Genomic DNA, 25,365 nt, shown 5'->3' with positions numbered 1-25,365 from the left:
GGCGGCATACTTTTTTTTCATCATCTAAATAAAGATTTAGACAAGAGGAAGCTCCAAGAGAGAATGTTTGTATAATAATAAATATGCTGAGCAGTAATATATGCACTTCTTTGATTTAATTCAAATAAAAGGAATAAAAAAGGTATTTTAATAAAAGGTTACTAATACATATCCAACATCCTGCTTGGCCTTGGAGGCAGACTTTTCAGAGTTTGAATTATTAAAACTTAAAACAATTCCAATATATATTCCCTTTATAATAAGGTACTTTACAAAGCAGTTTCAGACTGCAGATGCATGAATGGATCTAATCATTATGCACAGGGAAAACTTACACTGTCTGTCCCCTTATTTCCATATTTTCATAAAGAAAAATGCACAAAACCAAGAGCAAGCTAATTTGTTCTTGCCTTCTATTTGCCCAGAACCTCAGTGATATCATTCTGAACAGAAACAGTAATAGCACAGTAAACTGGGGAGCGCATACTTGGAAGTACCAACAAAGGCACACAGAAGCTGTGAAACACTCCATGTAAAATACATTTTTAACAGGAATTCAGGTGACAAACTGTTTTGCCATCTGAAGATGGAGAACTAAATCACAATCTTCTCTCTTCAAAGCTTATGTAAATGATGGGTTTTGACAGAAACTCTGATGGTTTGGGAGGAAACTGAAAAATCTGTGTAGGGGTTTAAGCTTCTACAGATATACTATACTAATTAGAGAAACTTTTGTCAGTCTGGTTTCCACAGTCTTCTCAGAACTAATACCAGCATCACTACAGGTTAACACATTCATGTTCCTTTGCTAATGATCTAAATATTCTAAATAAACATATGCATTTCTATCAGTTCAAAATGATATAAGAATGTTTATATTGCATAATTGCTGTTGGAACAAGAAGTTTCATATCTAGGCCATTTAGGACCCTTAGGAAGGAGATTTCTATTAAATCTTTTCCAGTCTGCAACAAAGCCACACTCAAGCACTGCTAACTAAATTCATCAATATTTTGGCAAAATAATGAATGAACCAAGAACAGTAGCTGTATAGCACATCGCAGGATTGGTTTTTTATTTGTTTTTAATTTAAACACAGTACACATCAGCGTAAGTCCAAGGCATTTGATTAAAACACCAGGGTGTATCATGCCTCTGGGGCACGATGAGGCATCTTTGAAGAGGTGGCAGATTTGTACTATCTGAAGAACACTGCTCTCTGTGAATCACTGCACTCCACACTAACAGAGGGGAGACCAGGAGCATGTCCTCTACAACTGAACTGTCACAGCTCCAGATGGCCCCTTGTTCCAGGGAACCCTTACTCTTTTTCCCCCCACTAAGCTTAAGATACCTGCTTAAAGAATCCATATGGCAGGGTTTGACTACAGAAGTTACTCAGATCGAAGGCCTTGACCTACCTGACTTTCCTCCACCATGCTCCCAAAGAATCTCCTCAAAGTACATTGGAGATTGTGATTCTAAACCAGACATCAACCTGAGTGCTGGTGCTGCAGCTTTTTACTCTAAACCCCTTATGAGAGGTAAGTCCTTTCTCCCCATACAACAAAGCCAGAAGAACAGAATGCTGTCCCGGAAGGGAATGGCAGAAAGATGGTTCCTTTGCTAAACCAAAGTTATTTATGCCATCTTGGTATTTTCCTGCATAATGTTGTTTTGAGGACTGCTAATTCATCGGTATGGTTTGCTGGAGTATAGGAGCCAACAGCAAGTTAAATAACCTTTGTTCACTTTATTTATGAAGAAGCCTCAGCAAAGTTTGTTTGCATGGAGCCATTGAGCCTAACTATTGCAAAACAAGCAGCCTGTCAATGTAATCTCCCAGGTAAACACCCACTAGGACAAAGAATAAGTTTTACTGCTTCAGCTCAATACTTCTTCAAAATGAGAAAAAGTTTAATAAACTGTGATTATTTGCTCAACTCACTATTAAAGATAAGCCCTCAATCTTCCTAAATTCACTGTATTGTCCTATTTTAATGCACGATACTGTTTTGCATAGGCTGTTTCTGCCTTGGAAGAGAGAAGCAGCCCAACCAGATAAGGGTAGTATCAGCTATATTCTAACAATTTATACGTATCAGCTCATAATTCTCTGGCTAGACTAGTCTTCCAACAGTGTCGAAATTGAGCATGACAACCAAAACCATGGCTTAAAAATGTATATAAAGCTCACTGAGGCAACTTCAAGTCAATGTAAATGTGATTGTTAAGACTAACAGCAGGAACAAACAGAAAAATGAAAAATGGACTGCCACTTTCCAATTTTTCAAAATTCCATTTTGCAAATGGAATACAGACACCATCTGTGATAGGAGAATTTCAAAATTAGTTATTTATTCTACTTGAAAACTAAATTTTTATAAAGTTTTTACTTTCTAAAGAGAACACTGAAGCCAGTGTAAAGGTATGTTGCTGGCCACCATGATTTACATACACAGGCAGTGTCGGCTCTAGGATGCACTGATACTTCATCCTTTCTTGCCAGTTATCAGTAGCTTTTCACTTTCACTTTTAAATTGTGCTTTTGATTTAAATGTCCTGCCACATCATGTGAGAGCCTAGCTTTTCTGACGGTAAGTTGCCTTTCAATCTCCACATTCTAACATCTCATACACAACTAGAGCTGCCTTGAAACCTAATTCTTCTACAGTTTCAAAGCATTACGGTGACTAGAATGTTTTTTATAAAAATGTGACCGAGTTCTTAGGCAGAATTTATGAACACTCCTTCATCTGCAGTAATAATTGAGAGCTGTGGAAGAAATCTGTTATGAGATGTGCATGCATACACAGCAATGTTCAGCTTGTGCTACTGGTCAAGAGCCCTCAGGAAAAACTGTGCCTTCTCATGTAGAGGTGACCACAATCTCTTTCTGTAAGGCTGTGCTTCTTCCAGACTAGAACTGACCTGCATCTGGCAAGCTCAGTATGTTGACACACAGGCTCAAGTAATTTTACCTTTCCACAGCACACCCCATATTAATGGGGTTAAATTTAAAATGGTTACTGCAATGCGTGTTTGCCCATTACACAATCAGCAGAAGAGAGAAACCGACGTTTCCGACCTCAGATCCGGAATGCTAGCATAAACTGTAAGAGATGAACAGAATTGCTGGGAAGAACTCCCTCAAAAAACAGGGGCAACATCAGAGTAATAGGAATTGCTATAAATACTGTAACGAAATGCAGGCAAGACTAGAGATGGCTTAGCCGATTAGTAACGAGCAACAGCCTCCTTCATTCCCTGGTCCCCAGCTAGCCCACGCTGGTAGCCACCAGCTGCTCCACCACCGCGCAGGGCCGCCGGCAGCACCGCGTCCGCCGGGGGAGCCCGTCGGCTCGGGGGGGGGGGGGGTACCGGCACCAGCAGGGGCCTCCAGGTGCGCACCGGAGCTGGAAACGGCAATCCTAGCCTGCAGCACTCAAGGTCACCGAGAATACGTTCTGATTCAAGAACAGTAAATAAAATATAATAAAGGCTGCACAGCCCGATCAGCTCATCTGTGCTGTATCAGCTCGGCCACAACCGCCCGCCCCCCGCCCGCCTTCTGCGGATAAAGGGCTGCGGCCTCCCCAGCGGCGGCGACAAGGCCCTGGCGGGGCAGGAGCGCTTCGAAAGGTCACGCAGCCGGCGGCGGAGCAAACGCCGGACCAGGCCCCGCCCTGCGTGCCGGGCGGCGGCGCCGCCGTAACGGACCGAGCCGCCCGCCCCGCCGCCGCCAGCCGCGTGACCGCCCGCCCCGCCTCCCCGGTGTCAGCCGGCGCGCAGGGCGGGCGGTGCCTGCGCCTGACGGAGCGGCGGGGCGGGCCGGGCCGGGCCCCAGGCTCGCCAGTGCGCGAGTGGCCGGCGGCGCGGAGGGCGCCGGGCCGGGGGAGCGGCAGCAGCAGCAGCATCGGGAGGCACCTGGCGAGCCCGTCCGCGGCAGCCGTCGTCCCGCACGCAGGCAGGCAGGCCGCCCGCCCGCCCAGCCGCCTTCCCGCGCCCCGCTCCCGCGCCGCCGGCGGTTCCTGCTCGGGCCGCCGCGCCCCAGGGATGGCGGTGCTGGCCCTGGCCCTGGAGGGACTCGCCATCTTCGGGCTCGTCCTCTTCGTCGTGCTCTGGCTCATGCACTTCATGTCCATCATCTACACGTAAGCGCGGGCCGCGGCGAGGGCGGGGATGGCGCCGGCGTTGTTTCCTCGCCCCCCTCCGCTTCGCCCCCCGCCGTTGCGCCGAGGGCGGCCCGGCCGCTGAGGAGCGGCGCAGCGGGCCTCGTCCCCCGCCAGCGCACGGCCTGCCCCGCCGCCCGGTTCCCCGGATGCCGGGCACGGGGCGCCGCCCGCCGCCCTCCCGCTGGCGGGGCCCGGCGGGGCGCACCTGGGCCGGCGTGCGGGGGGCGGGTGGGCTCGGCGCGGCCGCCGTGGGCGCGGAGGTGCCCCCTGGGCGCGGGTGCCTGCGCCGTGACGGCTGCGGCAGCGCTGCGCGGGGCACGGTGCCCGCCGGGGCGCCGGTGAAGCGGGGCTCTGGCGCCGGCGGGGACGGGATGTGCGTGCTAGCCGTGCAGCGAGCGAGCGGCACCGCCGCCCGGGTAGTGCGGTACCCGGTGCCGGCCTGGCAGAATTTTAGCTATAAGTACAGTTTTTATTGAGAAGTAATGGTAGCACCGGCAAAAAGAAGTGTATAGTGTGTGTCCAGAACCTTCTTGGATAACTCTGAAGAAAAATGCTTGAAGAGTTTGAGGGATGTTTGCGTTTTGGTGGCTGAGGGAAAAAAAGCTGATCCCTGCTTGAGCTTGGCAGAGGAATTGACTGTGGTTATGTGGGGGAAAGGATGAAGAATACATCTCTCTTTCGTAGAGGACTGTGTGTTTACTCCCTTAAATAAAAGGCTGCTGTTGCATCACTGCAGGGATTAGAAAATACCTGAATTTGTTTGCTGTGCTTGTGCTTATCTGTTCCCCTTTCTTGCTGTTCCACATGCATGTGATAGGTATCTGTGATAAATCCCAGCCCTTGCTGAAGGCAAAGCCTCTTGAATTGGTGGATAAGAGATTTGCTACTGCTGCCCTTGGTCATAGTTGCCTTGTTCTTTTGGGTTTTTTTTTAAATGTGAATTCACTTACAAGCTCTAACCATTTTTCTGTACTCTGGTTTGGTCTAGATCTTTTATTTACTACTTATAATTATCTTCTGTCTTGAAAACTAGCTGTATGTGTTGTCTTGGGCACAAATGGCAGGATTTCACTCCTAGGGAGCTGCAAGGGTGCCTGGTGGGGGAAGAGACCGTGGACTACTGTGGGCACAGCTGATTCTGAACAGCTTCGAAGCTGATGAAAACAGCCCATTGCATGCTAAAACCTCGGTTTAGCAGGTGTGTGTATGTGGTGCTGCTGCTCATAAAGCTTTAAGGGTGGCAGCTGTGAGGGGCAGGAGACATAAATGGAGCTGGGGGAAAGACTTGTGAGGGAATAAACAGGAGGAAGAAGGATGAGGCACACTTAGATGTGAGAGGAGAGAATAGAAGGGGACATATTGTCAACCAATCCCTTGCCGTAAGAGCTACACCCTTAAAGGGACTGCCTCCTGTGGAGGCTGTACACTGGAGCAGGGACGCTCCTGAGTGGACTCTGGGCTGCAGGTAAGCCAAGCTAGAGCAAGTACACATACCCCTGAAGGAACTGTGACCTGTGGGCAACCTGTGCTGGATTGGAGATGCCCTGAGGGACTGCCGCCTGTGGGTGACCCACCCCTGAAGAGACTGCAGCCCATGGGAGAGCTATACTGGGGCAGAGACTCAGCCGAAGGGATTGCAGCCTGCAGGTTAATCACTTCAGAGCAGGTACACCTGCTAGAGCAGAGTAACAGTTAAGCAGCAGCCAGCAGTGGAGGAAAATGAGTAAGAAGTAAGGTGTGGCAGAAGAATCATTACACACTGAACCTCACCTCCTGCGTCACCTCACTGAAGGGCTTGGGAGGAACTGAGTGTAAGGAGCAGTGGAAACATGCACAGTTCAGATAGAAAGGTGGGGAGGAAAGGTTTCTGAAGACTTAAGACCTCCCACTTGGGGGAGGAGGACAAAACTCTGAAAGTTTGGTTGGTTGGTTGTTTTTTTTCTCAATACCCAATTTGGTAATCAGTAGCCTTTTAATTAGCAATAATTTAAGTAGAATTTCCTCAGTTGATTGTTTTGCCTGTGACAGTAATTGGTGGGGAAGGCAGGCAGCAGCTGGACCTGGTGTAGCCCAGGGCTGGAGTATTTGCAGTGGTGTGAAACTTGGAAGGAGTTGTGTTTTTTTGTTATTGGAATCTGTGTTAACAAGTGTACATACTGTGCATGGAGAGTTAATGCAAACAAATGTGGTAACAGGTGGAAAACCTTGCCAGCTGTGAAGGGGATGGGTAAGAATTGTGGTGATCATGTCCCAGCCTCTAAGATTTCTGGAGAAAAGTGTTTCCAGTAGAGCGCTTGAGCTACTGTCTCAGCAGGTCCAGAGACAGGGGTATTTAGTGCTCTTTGTGAAAAGGAGGGTCTTGGTCAAAGATGAGCAGCTGGTAGCACTGAAGTGACCAAATTGCAAGCTATGTTGGGTTGGCAGGCTGTTGTAGAGGAGCTGCCCCAATTACAGTGATTTGGCAGATCTGTGGGAATAGGACTGCTGCTCCCCATAGTGTGACCACACAGCTGCCCTTGGTTTGTAGTGAAATTAAAGAAATGCTGGATACTTACAGCAGCAGTCCCAGGGAGATGTGCTTACAGTGGCTGTGGTGGTGCTGGGAACTGGAGCTGGTGGGATATAGCTAATGGCTGGAGAAAGTGCTGCTCTGGTGACTTTGGAGCCTATGCCAGTTGTAAGTGCTGCCCAGTGTCAAGGAGGAGGGCTGTGGGGCTGTCTGGTGGAATGGTGTCTGTAGGAATGGCCCAGTCCTGCAAGTGAGATACCACTGTGAAGGGAATTAGTAGAAGGGGATAATTAACTGTATTTGCTTTGACTGCTGGAGTGCCTTTGCCGAGAAGGGACTCCAGACAGATGGTGATTTTTAATGCTGTGGCCTGAAAACTCTGGTGGCTGGACACTGTTACAAGTTCCCCCCATCTCACAGAGACTGCTTTGTCTGGGCCAGCAGACATAGCACACTGCATCCTTTCCTAGACCACTGAGGCATGAAGGGATCCTCGCTTACAGATGGACTCTCCTTTTAATGGATATCAGTGGGAGGATGTATTATGTGTGCTTGTCATACACTGAAAACTGCTTACACTGTACCTGCTACAGGAAGTAAAGAAGGTAAAGAATGACAAAACTAATTAGTCTTCCTGTTTTCTCTTTATGGACAGTATTGGTTCAACATTTTTTAACAGTCACTGGGGTAGGGGCTGTTTGTCCTTGGTCAGCGCTGGGTCAACTGTTGAGTTGCAAGGGTTTGATCTGTGGTGCTGAAGTGCTAAGACAATGTTGAAACATGTCAGCAAAGCTGTTGTGGCCTAGGCAGACATGCCTCTGTGGTTCCCCATAGGTATTTTAGATGCTTGGTTTAGCAAAATGCTTATAACATGTCTGAATTAAGTAGATAAATGGGATTATTAAAGAAAGTAAGTGTTTTTGTCTTGAAGTGCTGTCAGCTGTTAAGGTCATGACAGCATTTCAGCTGTGTTGGTTTGTGCTGTAGTTGCTTTAAAAGATGTAGGTTTTGGATACCTGAGGTACTGTACAAGGCTTCACTTGAGGAAGGATGTCTGTTCTACCATACTGCATTTGTAAAGTCTGGTTCTTGCCACCTCTTTCCTGTACTGCCCTTCCCCACTTTGGATGGTCTTGATTTATAAATAAGTATAGTAGGGTGTGTTGATTTCATATTCCTTTAAAACAGACAGGTGGGCTGAAGCAATAAAATGCAGATAGTTGCACTGTTAAGTGAAAAGGCTGATCTTCATAAATTGTCTAATGTATGTGATTATGAAATGGGTCTTGGTTTGGTGCTCCTTCCTTAGTACTGAGTGAGTGAAGCAAGTGCAATAAACATGGACCAAATAGCAGGTTTTTATAGCTAGTAATTAAAATGCAGTTTGCATATATTACTCTGCATAGTAAGGCTGTGATATTGGACATGTCTGAGTTACCAGCAAGTTTATACCCAACTTGGGACCTTGACTAAGACCCTTCCTTGCATGCATATAGGCTATTCAGCTGGAGTTGATCCATCAACTGATCCAGTAGGAAGAGTTCAGTCTTGAAGATTATCTGGTATACTGACTGAAACTATCTCAGGTAGTGTAGTTGTTTGGGCAACTAAAATGAACTTTCAGAACTAAACCTAATCTGAAATGGAAGACCATGTGTATGATGTGCTAATAAGGAAAAAAGATTTATAGCATTGGTTGAAGTGTTGTTCTGGAAGTTGAGGAGTAAATTTTTATATTTTAGCAGTCTATTAAATGTGCTAAAGTCTATTTAATGGTTCTTACTGACTTTCATTCTAAGGACATACTAAGAATGGAACAGAAGTCGTCTGAAATCGGGGGGAAGGTTAAAAAACCCAACCAACTCCCCAAAAAACAACCAAAACAAAACTAAAGCTGTTTTATTGGGGTTTATGGCATTCTTAACGCATCTTGCAATTGTGCATCACTGGCTATCAAGATATGTAGCAGCTGATTTGCTGTTTTAACTGTATTTCATAATAAATGATTCTAGTTTAATGCTGACAGGAGCTTACTGAATGTGGTATGCCTCCTTCGGAAACAAAGCTGGCAAGTGAAGCCTGCAGAACCTAGAAAACGCCTTTAAGCATGATCAATCTGATCTCACTTTCTCTACTGTGAGTCTAGAAATGAATGAAAGGTATTATATTTTCTCTCTGAATAATTCTCTCACTGCTTGTTGTTATTTCAACTTGAACACTTAAGTAGAGATGTGTATTGTAAAGTTATTCTGGGGCTGAGGAATGGCTTTTAAGGAAGTCAACTTCAGTCTTCGGTGATTGGCACTCAATGCTGCCTCTGCGACAGAGTTCCCAGAAAATGTTTGTTAAATCTCTTAAGCTGTTTGTATCTTGCTGTTTTGTTTGCCTGGTCCACAAAACCGAACTCATGGAGCTGTGTGTTCTGGTTTTGTCTCTCCATTGCTCTCGTAACAGTTGTCAGTAGCAATTCTAATTATAGCACTCAATATAAATCACTTCAGGGCACCAACAGTTGATACTGAGGTGGTTTGTTGTCTTGGTTCCCAGGTGTAAGTGGGAAGGGCAGTGCATGTCATTTAATTGATAAACATATTGCTGGGTTTAGCTTTTAAAAATAGTCTGTAAGCTATGGTAGTAAATGAAGAAATAATGAATTCTGCATTCATGTGGCATGGATATAACTGAGCCCATTGTGCTTTGTCTGCTCGGTGAAACCCAAGACCTTCTGCAACATATATGTAATAAAACACCTGAATGTAACTAAAAGTAATTAATAGCCTTAGTGTAATGCATATACACACAAGGAGGAAATTGTTTGCACAGATGTTTAAAACTCAAGTTTCCTGAAGTACTTCTGCAATGTTGAAGAGCTTTCTAAACATGGCTTCCAAACCTAAACAAAAAGACCCACATAGCCAATGTTTGACCTGGGTTTTTTTATGTGAAGTCATTTTGATCTTTTGGTTGATAGTCTGTTACTGTATAGTAATTGTGACCTTTCGTTCTTAATAACAATTCGATTTCTCTTGGCCCTATTCGATTGTCTTGTCACCCCGTGTTTCTGTCCTTCCCTTGTTGCTCAGCCCATGATTTGTGTCCAGGCTTGCCTTTCTCTGTTCTCTGACCCCTCTGCTTGTCTTCTGTCATCTCCTTTTGACCTTTGTGCTTGTTGGTAGGGCTGTCTTTTTTCCTTTGGGCTGTCTTGTATTTTACAGTGTAAGCATCTGGCAATAGATTGGCTAAAGTAGCTGTTAAAAGCAGCAGTAGTTACTCACTTTGCCATCAATGGTTGCATTTTCTTTGGTTTGTGGAAGTGCTTCAGAGGCAGTCTTGTCACGGATAGGAGCCAGGATGGGATCTAGTATAGATCTATAGAATCTAGTATAGTTACCAAGCATAAGTGAACTAACATTTTGATAGACTTTGGAGATAATGCAAATACTTCTTTCTGAGATAAGAGGTACTCTTATCTTTTCTTGATAAACAGAAAACTGTGAAGTGTGATTGTACTGGGGCTTCTCTAGGATGTGGCTGGAAGAAGTCTAGCTACATGCAGAATGCCACGTATGTTCTTGGGTTTGTCTTCCTTCCTTCCTTAGTTGAATCTTAATTGAACTTGAACCACATATGCTTAAATTTTCCATGCAGATTGTCTACCTTAGGGTAAATATTTTTTTCAGTTTATGTAATTGATGACAAGCTTGATGTAAAATGTTGGTAAATTTAACGATAGATTGTTGGCTGTGACCTTGTATATGTGTAACAGCGAATGGAGCAAGCCTATGATCTGTGTTAGTAATCTTTTTTGGTGGAAATTCTTAGAGGGTTAGAAGCAAGTGAAAAAGGACTTGGATGTTTGACCACAAACTGGGACACTAGAGAAGCATGAAAAGCTGGGAAGTTATGTGAGGCTTCTGTTTGATCTTCGGTAACTTTTTCATCTTCCTGCTGTTCCTCTCAGTAACCCTTCCCCCAACAATTGTGCACTGAGGACAGACACTATGCAGAAACCTTAAGATACTTGCTGTTGAGTGTTAAATCCTTAGAACTTGATGGATTGCTTATACTGAGCAAGTGGATGACAGCATTGTAGCAGAGGCAAATCTGAAGGATAGCAATGCAAAGATATGAGGTCAAGTACAGTTACTGGGGAGGCACACAGGGAAATGACAGGGTATGGGAACACACAAGTGACTGAGATTAATAACCTAGAGGCAGAGGTGAGAGTCAGCTTTTCAACACTGTGAAGGAAATAGAAATGCTTCAGGCAGGAAATATCTGTTCAATGTTAAGTTCCAACTCCTGCTTAAAGTTGGACCAAATTTCGGTGCATAGATGGGGTAATTTAGCTTGTGATAGAAAGTGAAAACCACTGAAGCAATGCTAAGTTTGACATGCACAGAACAATAGGCAGTGTCAGTGCTGGTGCCAGTAGTGTTTGACATCTTCATTAATGAGCTGGTTAATGGGACATACCAGCAAGTTTGACATTACAGAACTGGGATGTATGGCTGATACAGCAGGTGGGTGTGCTGCCACTCAGAGGGTCCCAGACAAGCTGGAGAAGTGGTCTGACAGGAACCTCATGAAACTCAGCCAAGGAAAATGCCAAGTCCTGCACCTTGCAGGAGTAACTCCATGCGTCAGCACAGGCTGGGGTCAGGCTGGCTAGAAAGCAGCTTGGCAGAGGAAGGACCTGTGAGTGCTGGTGGATGCCAGTTTGACTATGAACAGCAGTGTGCCTGTTGTGGCAAAGAAAGCCAACAGTATCCTGTGCTGTGTTACTGGCAGGTTGAGAGAAGTGATCATTCACCTTTACACGGCACCAGTAATGCTGTGTCTGGAGGGCAGTGCGCAGTTTGGGCTCCCCAGTATGATACACATAGATATACTGGAGCCAGTCAGGCTTAGGGCTACAGAGGTGATAACGGGACTGCAACATTTGGCATACAAGAAGGGGCTGAGAGCTGGGACTATTCAGCCTGGAGAAGGCTCAGGGGGATCCAATCAATGTGTGTAAATACCCTTTTGGGATGGTGGTGGAGCATGAGGATAACTGAGCAAGACTCTTGCCAGTGGTGCCCAGTGGCAAGATGAGAGAAAGCAAGCACAAGTTAAAATGAAAGACTAATTTTAAACAAAAGAAGACTCATGGTGCAACACTGGAACAGGCTTTCCAGAGGTTGTGGAGGATCCAGCCTTGGAGACAGGAAAGGCTGACTGGATGCTCCTGAGAAACCTCCTCTAGTTAACCCTACCTTGAGCCAGAGGGCTGGAGTAGCTGGTGTCCAGAGGTGCCTTCCAACCTTTGTTTTGTGATTACTTTTTTTTTTTTTCCCTAAAAGATGACACCCAGGCTCCTGTCTGGACTATTACAGAATGATAGACTGAGGAGGAGGTTATGTGGAAGATATAAATTGTGTATGTTGCTTGTTTTAAACAAGTTGAAATGTACCTGATGCTGTTTAGTCACAAGACTTAAATTTAGGTAATCCTTAGGGGAAGAGAGATCAGGAGAAAGCCAGAGTTAATTTTTGAGTGGTTTATACTAAGATTGTGGTTGAATTGAGTTTTTGTATTAAGAGATATATAATTAGGGGAAGCAAAACAGTGCAGAACCAGAAAATGTGGGAGAAACCCCATAATATTGGAGGCAGTGAGGAAAGGCCAATTTTTTTAATAGTGTGAGCCAGAAGGATAAGGCCTGGACTATAAACTTTGGGGTGACAGTATGGTAGCAGGAGCTCTGGACATGAATGATTTAACAGAATGCAAGGAACCAAAACCTAGATTAAAGACTCTCTAGTGTAAATTTAAAGGAGAGAGATTGTAGTGGACTGGATGATACACTCCTGTTGAGAGTAGAGAAGATGCTGAAGTAGATGTGACAGGTAGGCTTTAAAAACAAACAATGTCTGAGTGGTTTGCATGGAAGGGGAAGATAAGATCATGGAAATGAAATTAATTGGGTTAGGTGAGTATGTGATGCTCTTGGAGGGCAAAAAAGTATCCAGCCTTGTAAGTCAGCTGGAGTAGAAGAAGCTGAACTGTAAGATGACGTAGAATCTAGTCTTCGTCAGGATATAAAGGTTTTAAAGAAGCCAAGGCTTTACATGAGCCGTGTTTCCATAAAGGCATAACTTTTTATTAAAGTGGGCAAGTGGGGGGGTAGATAAGTGACTTAATTTGTGTAATTTCTGTCAGAACTGCTCTGTGGCATGTTAAGTATGTAACTAGTTTTATTGGTTTACTAGAGTACCCTTCAGTATTTGTGTCCATCACTCCCTGGGACTTGTATAATGCCAAAAAGTGGTGTCAGAGTACACTGGGATTTTTATATTTTAATTGAAATGATGTTCTGTGGTTTTGACGCAATATTTGGTTTACATTGTACTGAACACTGTGGTTTAAAATAAATGATTATTTTGTGAGAAACATTTTGCTATAGATCAAAAAAGTTTTTCTTTTTGCTAATTGCAAAGTGAATAGTTTTGCATTTTCTTAAATGCGTTTCTTCTATTGATAGCTGGATGAGGATGTAGGCTAGACGATACCTTCTCATAGTTGGCCTGGGTGAATTCATACCTTGAGTCAAATTATTGAAGTTGTAGCATGCATGAAGTCTTAATGCTGTCCTCTGGACAAGTAAGGTAAAAACATGTTTACAAGTGTAGACAAAGCTAGAAGGCCAAAGTGAAACATTATAGTAAATGTAACATTAGTACTGTCTTGGTAGTGCTTTGTAACTTTTTTGCTGTGGAATTTTTGTATTAAAGGAATTTTTGAACACTTAATTGGTGTTTTAGTGGATCAGTCTTTTTTTCATTAAACCAGTGGGACAACTAATAATGTAGCTTTTGCTGGCAGTTGGTTTGTTTTAGTCCACTTAAATCATTGTTCCCCCCTCTTCAGAAACACCTCTCTGTAAACCAAGGACTGTTTGGGGGTTGTTTTTTTTCCCCACCGTTGGTAGGGTTCATCTCTGCTTTATCAACAGTACAGTCCGTGTAGAGGAATCTGTAAAAATGAATGTTCTCCCTTGTTTACATTGGTTGCAAGTGTCCTGTTTTTATTTAGTGTTTGTCTTCAGGTCTTGGTTCAATATGCCTGCATAGTAATGACTTTCCAGGCGACTGCTACTTTGATAATGGGTAGTGAGCTACACTTCATAATGAAGCAGAAACATATTTCTTTACTTATATATATACCTTATTAGACATAGAATAATCAAGCTGCTAAAAATTGGATTTCTGACAACGTAATGAGCTGTAATTGAGATATCCTAAGCACTTTCTACTGAAACACTTTTTTAGCTGAAATCAACATGCATTTTTCTTGCAAGCCTTCTTAAATTAAGATTCTGGGTTAAAAAGAGGTAGAAAACTGAGACTCTTCTCATCATGAGAACGTAATTTTGAACTGTTGAATGTTAGTAATAGGAGTAGCAACTGGAAAGTGAGAAAATCTACTGGCCTTCATCCTTACAGATCCCTGTGATGGGTGATGGAGAGAGGGGGGAGTAGACATGATTTTCAGGCTGCAGGAGTCTGGGGTTTTTTTACTGCTTTTTCCCTGCCTGCCATACTGACTGTGCAGTATAAGGTGGTACAGTGGGTGGTTGAAATACCGTTGTTAACGGTCATACCTGTGAACCTTTTAGAATACTACTGAGATGTTTCAAAATTGAGATGCTTCTCCCTTTTAAGCATTTTTGAGAGATGATACTTATGTTTCATAACAGCATTTCTGAGCAGATTGTTTTATGTAGGTTGTGTAGTGGTAAGGGAAGAAAATGATGTTTTTGAGGGTCTGTGAACCAAAGTGTTATGTGGCTTTGGTTTTTTGGTCGTTTAGGTTTGGGGTTTTTTTTGTTAGAGGGAGAAGACAGGTGAAATTTACCAAGTTAGTTTTTCTGATTTGTATCTGTTGGAAACATTAAAAAAAAAAAAAAGAGCCCTTCAAATATGGTGTTGAGTATAGAAGTATTACTTACAAATGTTCGAAAGAAAATGTTAATAATTGCATTCTTCAGTTTCTGATGCTCCTTGTAGGAGGCTTGTTCAAGCTTTTCAAGGCATTTGCAGCATGAGGGCAGTGACACTATATTACTGACAACAGTGTAGTCCAGATAAGGTTTACATCTTTTTTTTTTTTTGTATTACCCCAACTGGGATTAATAGGGCCTGGGACTGTGTTCAAATTTGTGTGAATTGGTGTTTAAGTAAGGTTTCTTCTTCAGTGGTATGCTCTTTTGTACTCTGGAAACATTGCAGCTCAGTTAATTAAATAAAAAATGGCCTGTCATCCACTGAAAAATAGGGAAAAATATTGGCATAGTATCTGCTTTATGATTTATTAATGTAGTTCCTGTTTAGTCACTAACATAATTCTGTTACTGGCTGTTAATTGGATTGGAAGCTTTTAGGGAGAAGAAATTGGACAATGTTGATGGGTGGCATCTTTGGCACAAAGGGAGCAGTGAGGAGCAACCTGGGGTCTGTAGGAAGTACATTACCTAGTGTTTAGCAAATTATTTAATTTACACTTGTGCCTTATGAAATGAATAGGGCTGAGCTATCCTGTAGACTTGCAAAATAAGTCATAAATAAACTGAACAGTCTCACAGTGCAAATGTTCTGAAGCTCTGAGTTTTAAAAGATCCCATACTTAACACTGAGGGGTTGATCCTGTACTAAAAGCTGTCTGACATGGTTGGTTTATCTGGCCCAGGGGTACTGCCATCCACTGGAGATACTTTCAGAAATTCAATACAAATCATGCTGGATGCAGTTCTCTGAAGTTGCATAACACTTGTTGCAAGGAGTCTGTATCAAAAAGCACTTCTATTTCTAAGCCTTGGTGGCTCTTGATTTGATGCTCAAAGGGATAATCCAAATCCCCTCCTACCCTTACACCTTTCTAAGCATTTCTGCCATTCTAGTCTGCCTTCAGTGAGCATGTGGCTACATGGTGACTCAGATCAGCAAGCTATTTTTTTCTGTGGGATAGCTCTCTGATCAGCAGACTGATCCAATTTATCTTGTGGTGCTGACTGCTTTATAGCTGCCGGTAGGCTGAGGGAAAGCAGAAAGAGGGAATGAATTGCTATTTTGATGGCAGCTTGCAGATAGACTACAAGGAAGAACTGTGTGTTCATTTAAATGCTTAATATGATGCAGTAATGGCTGTGTTGTAGGCAGCTTGCTGTGTTTTTAAGCATACTTCATTTCAGCTTGCTGAATTGTAAACTGTCTAGCATTTGGACAGTAAAAGAGTTCCCATTACTTCAGGTTTAACTACTATCTATTTTATGGGAGCCTGTTTGTTTCTTTTTCATTGTGCAGGTGTGGGGGCAGAGAGGGGAGCAGGAGAGGAATTCCTAGATTTAAAAGAAAGGAATGTTTGCTGGTTTTAAGTTGAGGTCTGCAGTGTTTACTTTTTCTTCTTCCTGAAAGATAATTCTTTTCTACTTAAAACCCCAAACCATATTTGAAAGAAGTTTAAACTCCCCACACACTGCTCTCCCTTATAAAAAGGCTGGGTTGAACATGACTTTTATGATAACACTTGGAAGATGCTTCTTAAAGAATTTCCATGGTGTATGAAGATTTTAAATTCAGAATGTCAAATACCACTAGATAAGATTTCTACTGTTCTGCATTGTATATTTGTCTTTATTCGTAGCCACTGATTGAACTACTTCCCAAAACTGGAATAGCAAATTGATGTTTGATTTTTGAGAACATTCACCTTCCGAAAAATAATAATGATCACAATCTAGGTTCTTTCTCACTCAGTTCCATCTTGGAACCTTTGGTTTGACTTGTGGTGAAAAAGTGTTGACTCTTGCTATTTGGAAGCTTGTTCTAATTTTTTTTTTTAAATCATTCCCCTTCATCTCCACTACCTATTGTGACTTCAGTGCATTACATTCTGAGGTCCTTTTTGTCTGTAGGTTGAGTGTAGTACAGGAGAAAATGTGTTGAAAGTGAATGAAATGTTTGGTCTGCCTTCTGCTCTCAGCAGGCATGTGATGAAACATTAACCAATTGCAGCATGCTTTTCAACATAAAAGTCTAGTATGCAAACAGTAGGATTACAGTTGTTTCATTTTTTTTGCAGGCATGCACAAACCTATGACTGTTTCTCTGCTGGCAGACAGCCACAGAAGTCTGTACTACAAAGTGGGCACTTGAATCTTACCCAGCATTTTCTTCTTTCAGATTTGTCTACTTCCCTCTGTCTCTGAGCATTTTGTCAAGGCCAAGTGACATGTTAATTGTTTTTTAATTACAATTGCTAAGCCCTTTCCAATTGTCCCCAGTTGTGTTTCTGCTCCTCCTTGTTGTTGGATCTGACACTTGTGTAACTGTTAGGTTGGCAGGTGGGTGGATTGATGTGCTGTGTGTCCATATGGCTGTTGCATGAGATGTAAGCAAGTGGCAAGAGTGGAGGATGGGGAAGACTGCCTACCTGAGAACGCTGGTTGTTTGGTGGGATGCACTGACCTGGGCCATCAGCCAAGCAAAAGTGTCCTGAAATGGTACCAACACGTTTCTGCAGGGTGATCTCTTCCTTTGAGCCAAGAGAGGTAGAAGAGTGGCATGCCTTAGGTATTACTTTGAGTCACTTGTAGAAAACACTGCCAGTCTTCACTAGTAATTACTTCTAGTTAGCTGTTTCTAGCAGGCAAATAATGGCAGCGAGCAAGATATAAAGGACATAATGCTGTGAAGAAAAACTGATGAAAAGTTGGTTGGGGAAGAGTTTTCAGGGGCCTGACCCTAATACTCATGTACATTTCTAGAGTCTTATGGCCCTGATGCTTCCTTTGTGCTGACACTGGTCCTCCTCTGACTCCCTGATGAGTACACTTATGCTGCTTGTCTGTGGGCCACTCAGCTCTTCTGAAAGCCCACTGAAGCCTGAGGAGTAAGGAGACCCTATTTTTCTCTTCTCTGGTGATCTTGGCAGCATATTCGCAGCCACCTTCTTGAACATGCTCTAGAGCTTCGTGCAGCCTTCCCTAAGGTGTTGTAACTCTTAATTTGGCAGAAGACAACCTGAAGTAGGAGGAAAAAGCCAGATTTAACTTTCTGTTGAGTAGGTTGAAGCAGGATTGTATGAGCACAGATGCTGGCACTGTGTCTTGTTTGGGTGGTGGTGATGGCAGCACAGAAGAGAAGGAACATGGAGGGAATCTTTGCTGCTAGTGAAGCTGCATAATTGTCTGCTGCATCTTTTCAAACTATATACTTGCTAAGTTAAACTGATAAAATTCTGATATTACGCGTGTTATGTGGTGGTTTAAGTATCTCAGCTAGGTCACTGTGGGATCAGACAAATGTCAGCACCACAGAGAAGCGCAGCACATCCCAGAAAGAGGGGAAGGGCAGAAAGGGAGTGCCTCTGAGCAGTAGTCTGTAGTTAAAACTAGTTCAGCTATGTTATAAAACTACTCTAGGGAGGGAAAAGTTGACAACAAGACCAAGGTACTTAGCTCTTGCTTGAGCAATAATTCTGTCCATTTGCTAGGAGGCCTGTGGCTACAGGTGCTGGATCTTGTTTGATCTGTTTTGCAGTTTTCAAATCTACCTGAAGTCTAGGAGGTACCTAAAAAGGAGTGATAGTGTAATAGGCCTCTTAATGTGCAGTAGTATCACTGTGTGCTTAAATCTGGGTAGAGCAGTGTGAGAAGTAATTAATAATACAGTGTTACTTAGGCTTAGTTGTGTCATTGCTGAGAGTACTTTTGTGGTTCTGTCTGCTTCCATGCCCAAGTGTGTTGTTCTGCTTCCTGGTGGGGTGGACCAGAGCTATGACAAAAAGCTGCTTGTGCAGGCCCCTTCCCTCCCGCCTTTACAGACAGGCAAAAACTTGCACTGTAGCTCCCAAGTCAAATGCCGTCTTGAATTCATGACAAATACATAAAAAAAAATCTTAGTCCATCTATCAATAAATAATCATAGAATCATTCCTCTAAGATAAAGTCCAACTGTTAACATAGCACGGGCCAAATCCAGCACTAAACCATTTTCCTAAGCACTGCATCTACATGTCTTACCTCCAGGTATGGTGAGTTGACCACCCTTTCTGTGAAGAATTTTTTCCTAATATCCAATCTCAGCTTCCACTGGCACAACTTGAGGCCACTTCCTCTCAATCCTATCTGTTCTTACCTGGGAGAAGAGACCAACACCCACCTGCCTACGATCCCCTTTCAGGTAATTGTAGGAAGCAGTAAGGCCCCCATTGAGCCTTTTCTTCTCCAGACTAAACAATTCCAGTTCTCTTCTAAGACTTGTGCTCCAGAGTCTTCACCAGCTCCGCTGCCCTTCTCTGGACATGCTCCAGCACCTCAACATCTGTGTTGAACACAGGATTCGAGAGGCAGCCTCACCAGTGCCCAGTGCAGGGGGACGGTCACTGCCCTGGTCCTGCTGGCCACGCTGCTGGGGACACCAGCCAGGGTGCTGCTGGCCGCCTGGGCCCCCTGGGCACACTGCTGGCTCCTGCCCAGCCGGCCGTCACCCAGCACCCCCAGGCCCTTTCCCACCAGGCCCTTTCCAGCCGCTCTGCCCCAGCCTGTAGCGCTGCGTGGGGCTGGTGTGACCCAAGGGCAGGACCCGGCACTGAGCCCTGCTGAACCTCACACGACTGGCCTGGGCCCATCGCTCCAGCCTGCCCAGGTCCCTCTGCAGAGCCTCCTGCCCTCAGGCAGGTCAGCACTCCCCCCAGCTTGGTGTCATCTGCAAACTGACTGAGGGTGCACTCAATCCCCTCATCCAGGTCATCGATAAAGATATTAAACAGCACTGGCCTCAATACTAAGCCCTAGAGAGTGCTACTTGTGACCAGCTGCCAACTGGACTGTAGCTCCATTCACCACCGCTCTTTGGCTCTTTTGGGTTCGGCTGTCCAGCCAGCTTTTAATTCAGCAAAGAGTACACATGCCCAAGCCCCGAGCAGCCAGTGTCTCCAGGAGAATGCTGTGGGTGACTGTGTCAAAGGCTTGACTAAACTCTAGGTAGACACCATCCACAGCCTTTGCCTCATCCACTAGCTGGGTCGCCTTGTCATAGAAGGAGATCAGGTTCGTCAGGCAGCACCTGCCTTTCATAACCCCATGCTCAGTAGGCCTGATCCCCCAGTTGTCCTGCATGTGTTGTGTGATGGCACTCGGGATGATCTGCTCCATAACCTTCCCCAGCAGCGAGGCCAGGCTGGCAGGGCTGCGGTTCCCTGGATCCTCCTTCCTGCCCTTCTTGTAGATGGGCACCACACTGGCTAACCTCCTCAGTTAGACGGGACTGTTGATAAATGATGGAAAGTGGTTTGGTGAGCAGTTCCACCAGCTCCCTCAGTACCCTCGAGTAGATTCCACCCAGCCCCATACACTTACGTGTGTCCAAATGGTGTAGCAGGTCACCTGTCATTTCCCTTTGGATTATGGGGGCTTCATTCTGCTCCGTGTCGCTGTCTTCCAGCTCAGGGGGCTGGCACCTGGAGAACAACTGACCTGTACTATTAAAGACTGAGGCAGTGGTGGCGTTAATTACCTCAGCCTTTTCCTCATCCTTTGTCATTGTGTTTCTGCCTGCATCCAGTAAATTATTCTCAGCCCTCCTTTTGATGCTAATGTATTTATAGAAACTTTTTTTTTAATTGTCTTTTACAGCAGCAGCCAGGTTAAGTTCTGGCTGGGCTTTGACCCCTCTAATTTTCTCCCTGCATAACCCCATGACACCCTTGTCCTCCAGAGTTGCCTGTCCCTTCTGCCAAAGGTCATAAATGCTCTTTACCCCCCGCCCTGCCCCCCCTCTGAGTTCCAGCCAGAGCTCTCTGTTCAGCCAGGTTGGTCATCTCCGCTGCCAGCTTGTCTTTCAGCGCATGGGGCTGGCCTGCCTCTGTGCCTTCCACCACTTTCTTCTTGAAGAATGTCCAGCCCTTCTGGACTCCTTTGTCCTCCAGGGCTGCCTCCCAAGGGACTCTGATAACCAGGCCAAAGCCTGCCCTCCAGAAGTCCAAGGTGGCTGATATGCTGACCCCTCCTTACTTCTCTGAGAATCAAACACTGTAATTTTGTGACTGCTATGCCCAATATGGCCTCCAATGGTCATATCACCCACATGTCCTTCTCTGTTTGCAAACAAGCGGTCCAGTGTGGCACCTTCCCTAGTTAGCTGATTCACCAGCTATGTCAGGAAGTTACCTTCCACACACTCCAGGTACCTCTTAGACTTTCTTCTCTTCTGTATTGTATTTCCAGCAGACATCTGGTAAGTTGGTCCAGCACGAGCGCAAGGACTAGTGATCATGAGACTTCCCCCAGCTGCTTATAGGCAGTTTCATCTCTCTCTTCATCCTGGTCTGGTGGTCTGTAACAGACTCCCACTATGATATCTGCCCTGTTGGCTTCCCCCCCCAATTCTTGATAATGGTGACGAAAGGGTCACATGTTTATGGGTAAGCTCTAGATAGTCAAGACACTCCCTACCATTCAGAGCTATCCCACCACCTCCCCTTCCTCACCTCTCCCTTCTGAGGAGTTTATAGCCATCCGTTGCAGCTCTGCAGTTGTGCAAGTCAGCCCACAATGTTTCCATGATGGCAAGTATATCATAGTTTTCTAGCTGCACAGTGGCTTCCAAGTCCTCATGTTTGTTGCTCACGCTATATGTGTTGCTGCAGATGCACTTCAGTTAGGCTATTGATCCCACCACCTTTTTTGCGGACAAGACCTAACTCCTATGTGACTGTTCTCAGGTGCTTCTGTAGCTTTAATACGTCAGTAACCCTTGTGTCTTTGCTGCTGTGTGGATTTCCATCCCCTGCCTCTACTGAGAATGGCAGACGGAAGGACCTTGCTAGCACACTGTCCCTCAAACATTGGCATGCTGCCTCTAGGGTTATCTCTGGTGAGCCTGGTTTTGTCCCTTCAAGTCTAGTTTAAAGCTCTTTCAATGAGCCTAACTCCTGTGCAAAGATCTGTTTCCCCTTTGAGACAGGTGTACCCCATCTACTGCCAGCAGGCCTGTTGTCATGTAGGCTAACCCATGATCAAAAAACCCAAAACTGTGCTGGTGACAGCAGGCTTGGAGCCAGGTGTTGGTCTGCTGGCTCTTCTTGTTTTTTCCCCTCCTCATTCCCCGCAGCTAGAAGGATAGAGGCAAACACTACTTGTGCTCCTGATCCCTTAACCAGTTGTCCCAATGCCATTACTATACATATATTATTTTCATGTATAAAAAGTGAAATCTCTCTCTATAAAGTGTTTGTCATTACTTAATTGTGTATATGTATATGACTGTATAAGAAGTTACTGCTGTGAGATACTGAAACTTACTTAGTAGTTACCTATGCCTTACGTGGAATTGTCTTTATACAGTTACATTAATGTGGCAGGATTTTAAGTGGGCTACTACTAGTCTTGATGAAGCAAGGGTGCTGCACGTTAACACTTTCATGAATTCGGGGCTTGTCTAATGTTTGCGTTCTTCCAATCTTCTTTTCAGTTCTATTCAGTGCACTGACCAGTGTGGTGGACCCATAGCAAATGTAACTTTTTCCTCTGTGGGTAAAGTTACCTACTTCTGGAAATGTTTTACAACAAGATACATATAAAAATAAGGAAGATATGGGGACCTCATCCTTATGTTTGTTGCCAAAAGAAGCAGGATAACCTTGTATTATTTCTCCTGCTCGAGCAGAGATCTATGTTACTCCATAGCAGACAAACCGTCCACAAACACCTGTGTGAGATGGTTCAGCTCACTAACATGAAAACCAACTGGGAAGGGGGGGGGGAAGTGTTTGAATTCATAAGTAGAAGGGAGAAAACAGCCCCTTTCAGAAGTAATGATCTGCTAGCTTATCTTGATGGCCTATGGAACCATAGCCTTCAAAGGAGGTCTTCAGTGCTTCCTGCATCTTGTTAGTGCTCTCTTATTTAAGTATCTGTTCCAAGTTTCTGACCAAGGATTACTTACTGACCCCTAATAGGCCAGTTCTTTAAGTGAAGTAGTTGCTGAGAGGAGGTTGAAATGAGTGAATAAAGGGTGTTTGTTTTTTGTCCAGCTGCTTTAAAGAGGAGTAAGTAACTATGCCTCAGCTGAGAGACACAGCAGTCTGCCTACTGTAGCAAAGCTTTTTGGTTTTGCTAGGGTACTGTCCTGCCTTTAATGAGGTCGGGCCTTGTTTGATGGTGATTAGCAAGGATTCATCCTGTAGTATGCAGGCCAGTGATAACTCAGTAGCCTGGATTTTGTGTTTCTAAATACCCTTTTTCCTCTACTGAGAGAAGAAATCTATTGCTTCTGTGGGTTAATTATTATTGTGTTAGGGAACTAAGCTTGAGAAAATTTTGCAGATGCCTCTTACATGATATAGGGTAGTTGAACTATAGCTCCTGATACCATTATGCATCCTGCTGCCTTTTTTTTTTTCTTTCATCACCTATTTACCCCAGCACCAGACTGCTTAAAAAGGAATTTCACAGCTTCACTGCCTAGGGATTGCAGGCTGATTCATTTAATATATGTAGGTGCAAAAATGCTTAAAGATAATCAGGCTACTGATCTTTCATAGAGGGGATCTGAAAGTGCCTTTAAATAGTGTTCTGCCAGATCTGTTTCTGAGATCACAGTTCTTATGCATTCCTTGGTGTAGTGTTTTTTGTGCAGCTTATTGCATTGGGCATTAACAAACTACATCTGTGTAGTTAGTGGTTTTGACTGCTTTGAGCTAATTCCACTGCAAAATAATATATTCTACATGTGATACAAACTTTATGATAGGATGATGTTCCTTTATCACTTTGAACTGTCATACATGCTGTGTGGTAATAAAGACCTGTCTTGAGAGAACTGAACCACTATACAAACAAGGTAGTGCTCAAAAATACTAATTTACTGCTTTGTCTTACTTCTACTTTGGAGACTTTGCATGTTCTGTAACACACAACTTCATCTAGAAGGTACCTGCATCAACAATGTTAATATTGTTTAAATTTAGTCTATTATTTTGAGTTTCATGTTAAATGTTAGTCTTACTTTGATTATTGAAACTTGGGTTTTTGTAACGGTTGGTTTGTGTTTCTGGTGATAGTAGGTTTTCAATTGTAACTTTTAATCTCTTCAGAACATGCCACTTCAAAAATAGTCCTTCTCAGTGTAAAATGGTCTGGCTGACTGTTAATTTGCCTCTTGCTCCACAGAGTCTTAACAGAGCATTGTAATTACTGGTGTGGAAATTGCTTTACCCTAGTGTCACGATACCACAGTGCTTTCAGGATGGCAGGCTGCCACTTTTGTGCAGTGTTATGAATAGAACAGAAACTGGAGTCTTATTTTTAAGATGGCATTTTAAGAGAGTTTTACCATACTGAGCCATACTCTGTCAAAAGTCTCAGTGTATGCTGTTTCATAGCTGAGTAGATTGTGGTAATTCTGTCTGCCTGATTTGCATACTTTGCAAGGTTTCTGTCTCTTAACCATGTGTAGGCATTTCATTACGTCATTTAATCACCAGCATAATCCCATGTGTCAGCATGGTTTGTGATATGATGATGCCTTGCAAAATTCTGCAGTTTTGTCACTTGGTATTTATTCATTATCACAGTCCTGCTTCAAGTCTGTATTGATCCTTTCCTCCTTACCTTTTCCATTTACTCTGCCGCTTTCTCCTTTTATCTCCTGTTTGTCAAGGCTTTTGCCCCTGTACAAAGCTATGTGCTTTACTACAGTCAGTTTTACATACTACCCTGCCACGTCTTCCCCCACATTACCTGCCTTTTGTGCCTCCTGGTCAAAGTTGCATTCTTGAGACTCTCCCTTCTTACTGGTACTAAAGCCCTTGTTTGCTGTTGTGTTTATAAAAATCGGTGAAGTCTTTCTCTGTCTGGGGTAGCTGTCTGAACTATTGCTTTGCTTATTTTGGTCTGACTGTCACTTGGCAAGACTTTCAGTTGACCTTTGTGGTACCCAGGCTTGGACTGGTTAACAGTATACAAGGACATAATCTGGTTTGTCCTCCTGTCTTTAGTGAGGCCATTGTTTATTCTCTGTAATGGTATTATGCCCCTGGTGTCCAGCTGCAAACCTGCCTGAAAGGAGCATGGCGGGGGGGCTGATGAGGTAACAAATATGATGTCACTGTTCCATTTCAGGAAAAAAACACTTGTAGAGAACTACTGGAATCTCTTAGTGAAGCTCCTTGGCAGTTCAGTATTTTAATTGGTCAGGCATGTCCTTCAGGAGTGTGCTTCCTTGAACATGACTACTTCTTTTACTGTTTAACCAGGATGAAGCACTCCATGAAGCAATCCTATTCCCATTTTTGTTTTTTTGAGGCAGCATCTTGTATATTTTTAAGTGTGAAACTTTTTAAAAATTGATACCATTAGGTACATGCTGCAATAAAATATACTTTCAGTTTGACTGATGCTATGCATATTAGAAAACTACAGTATACAGATATATGCTAATTTGCAAAGTCCAGTTACATTTTATAGATATATATGATGCAAATTTGTTTGTATACTGGCCCATCAAGCTTTCAGAACTTAATTTTGCATTAATTCACACAAGGGTGTAGGATTAAACATTCATGTTAGTGAGTTGTGACATAATCGTCAATTTACTTCTGTATATACATTGCTGAAATACTAGTGATTGTTTGGAA

The 25,365-nt window shown here is 43.9% G+C and overlaps 1 protein-coding gene across 1 annotated transcript in view; it reads left to right on the top strand.

The window, feature by feature from the left end:
- Positions 1-3,779: 3,779 nt before the first annotated feature.
- Positions 3,780-25,365, top strand: part of UGCG (UDP-glucose ceramide glucosyltransferase) — a 34,318-nt gene continuing 12,732 nt past the window's right edge. Inside the window, exon 1 of the mRNA XM_056324594.1 lies at positions 3,780-4,154. Coding sequence (XP_056180569.1) covers positions 4,057-4,154 — 98 coding nt within the window. The 5' untranslated portion in view covers positions 3,780-4,056. The remainder of the gene's footprint in view (positions 4,155-25,365) is intronic.

Source organism: Falco biarmicus, chromosome Z (assembly GCF_023638135.1).
Source record: "Falco biarmicus isolate bFalBia1 chromosome Z, bFalBia1.pri, whole genome shotgun sequence".
NCBI lineage: Eukaryota > Metazoa > Chordata > Aves > Falconiformes > Falconidae > Falco > Falco biarmicus.
This window is presented reverse-complemented; position numbering and strand designations above follow the sequence as displayed.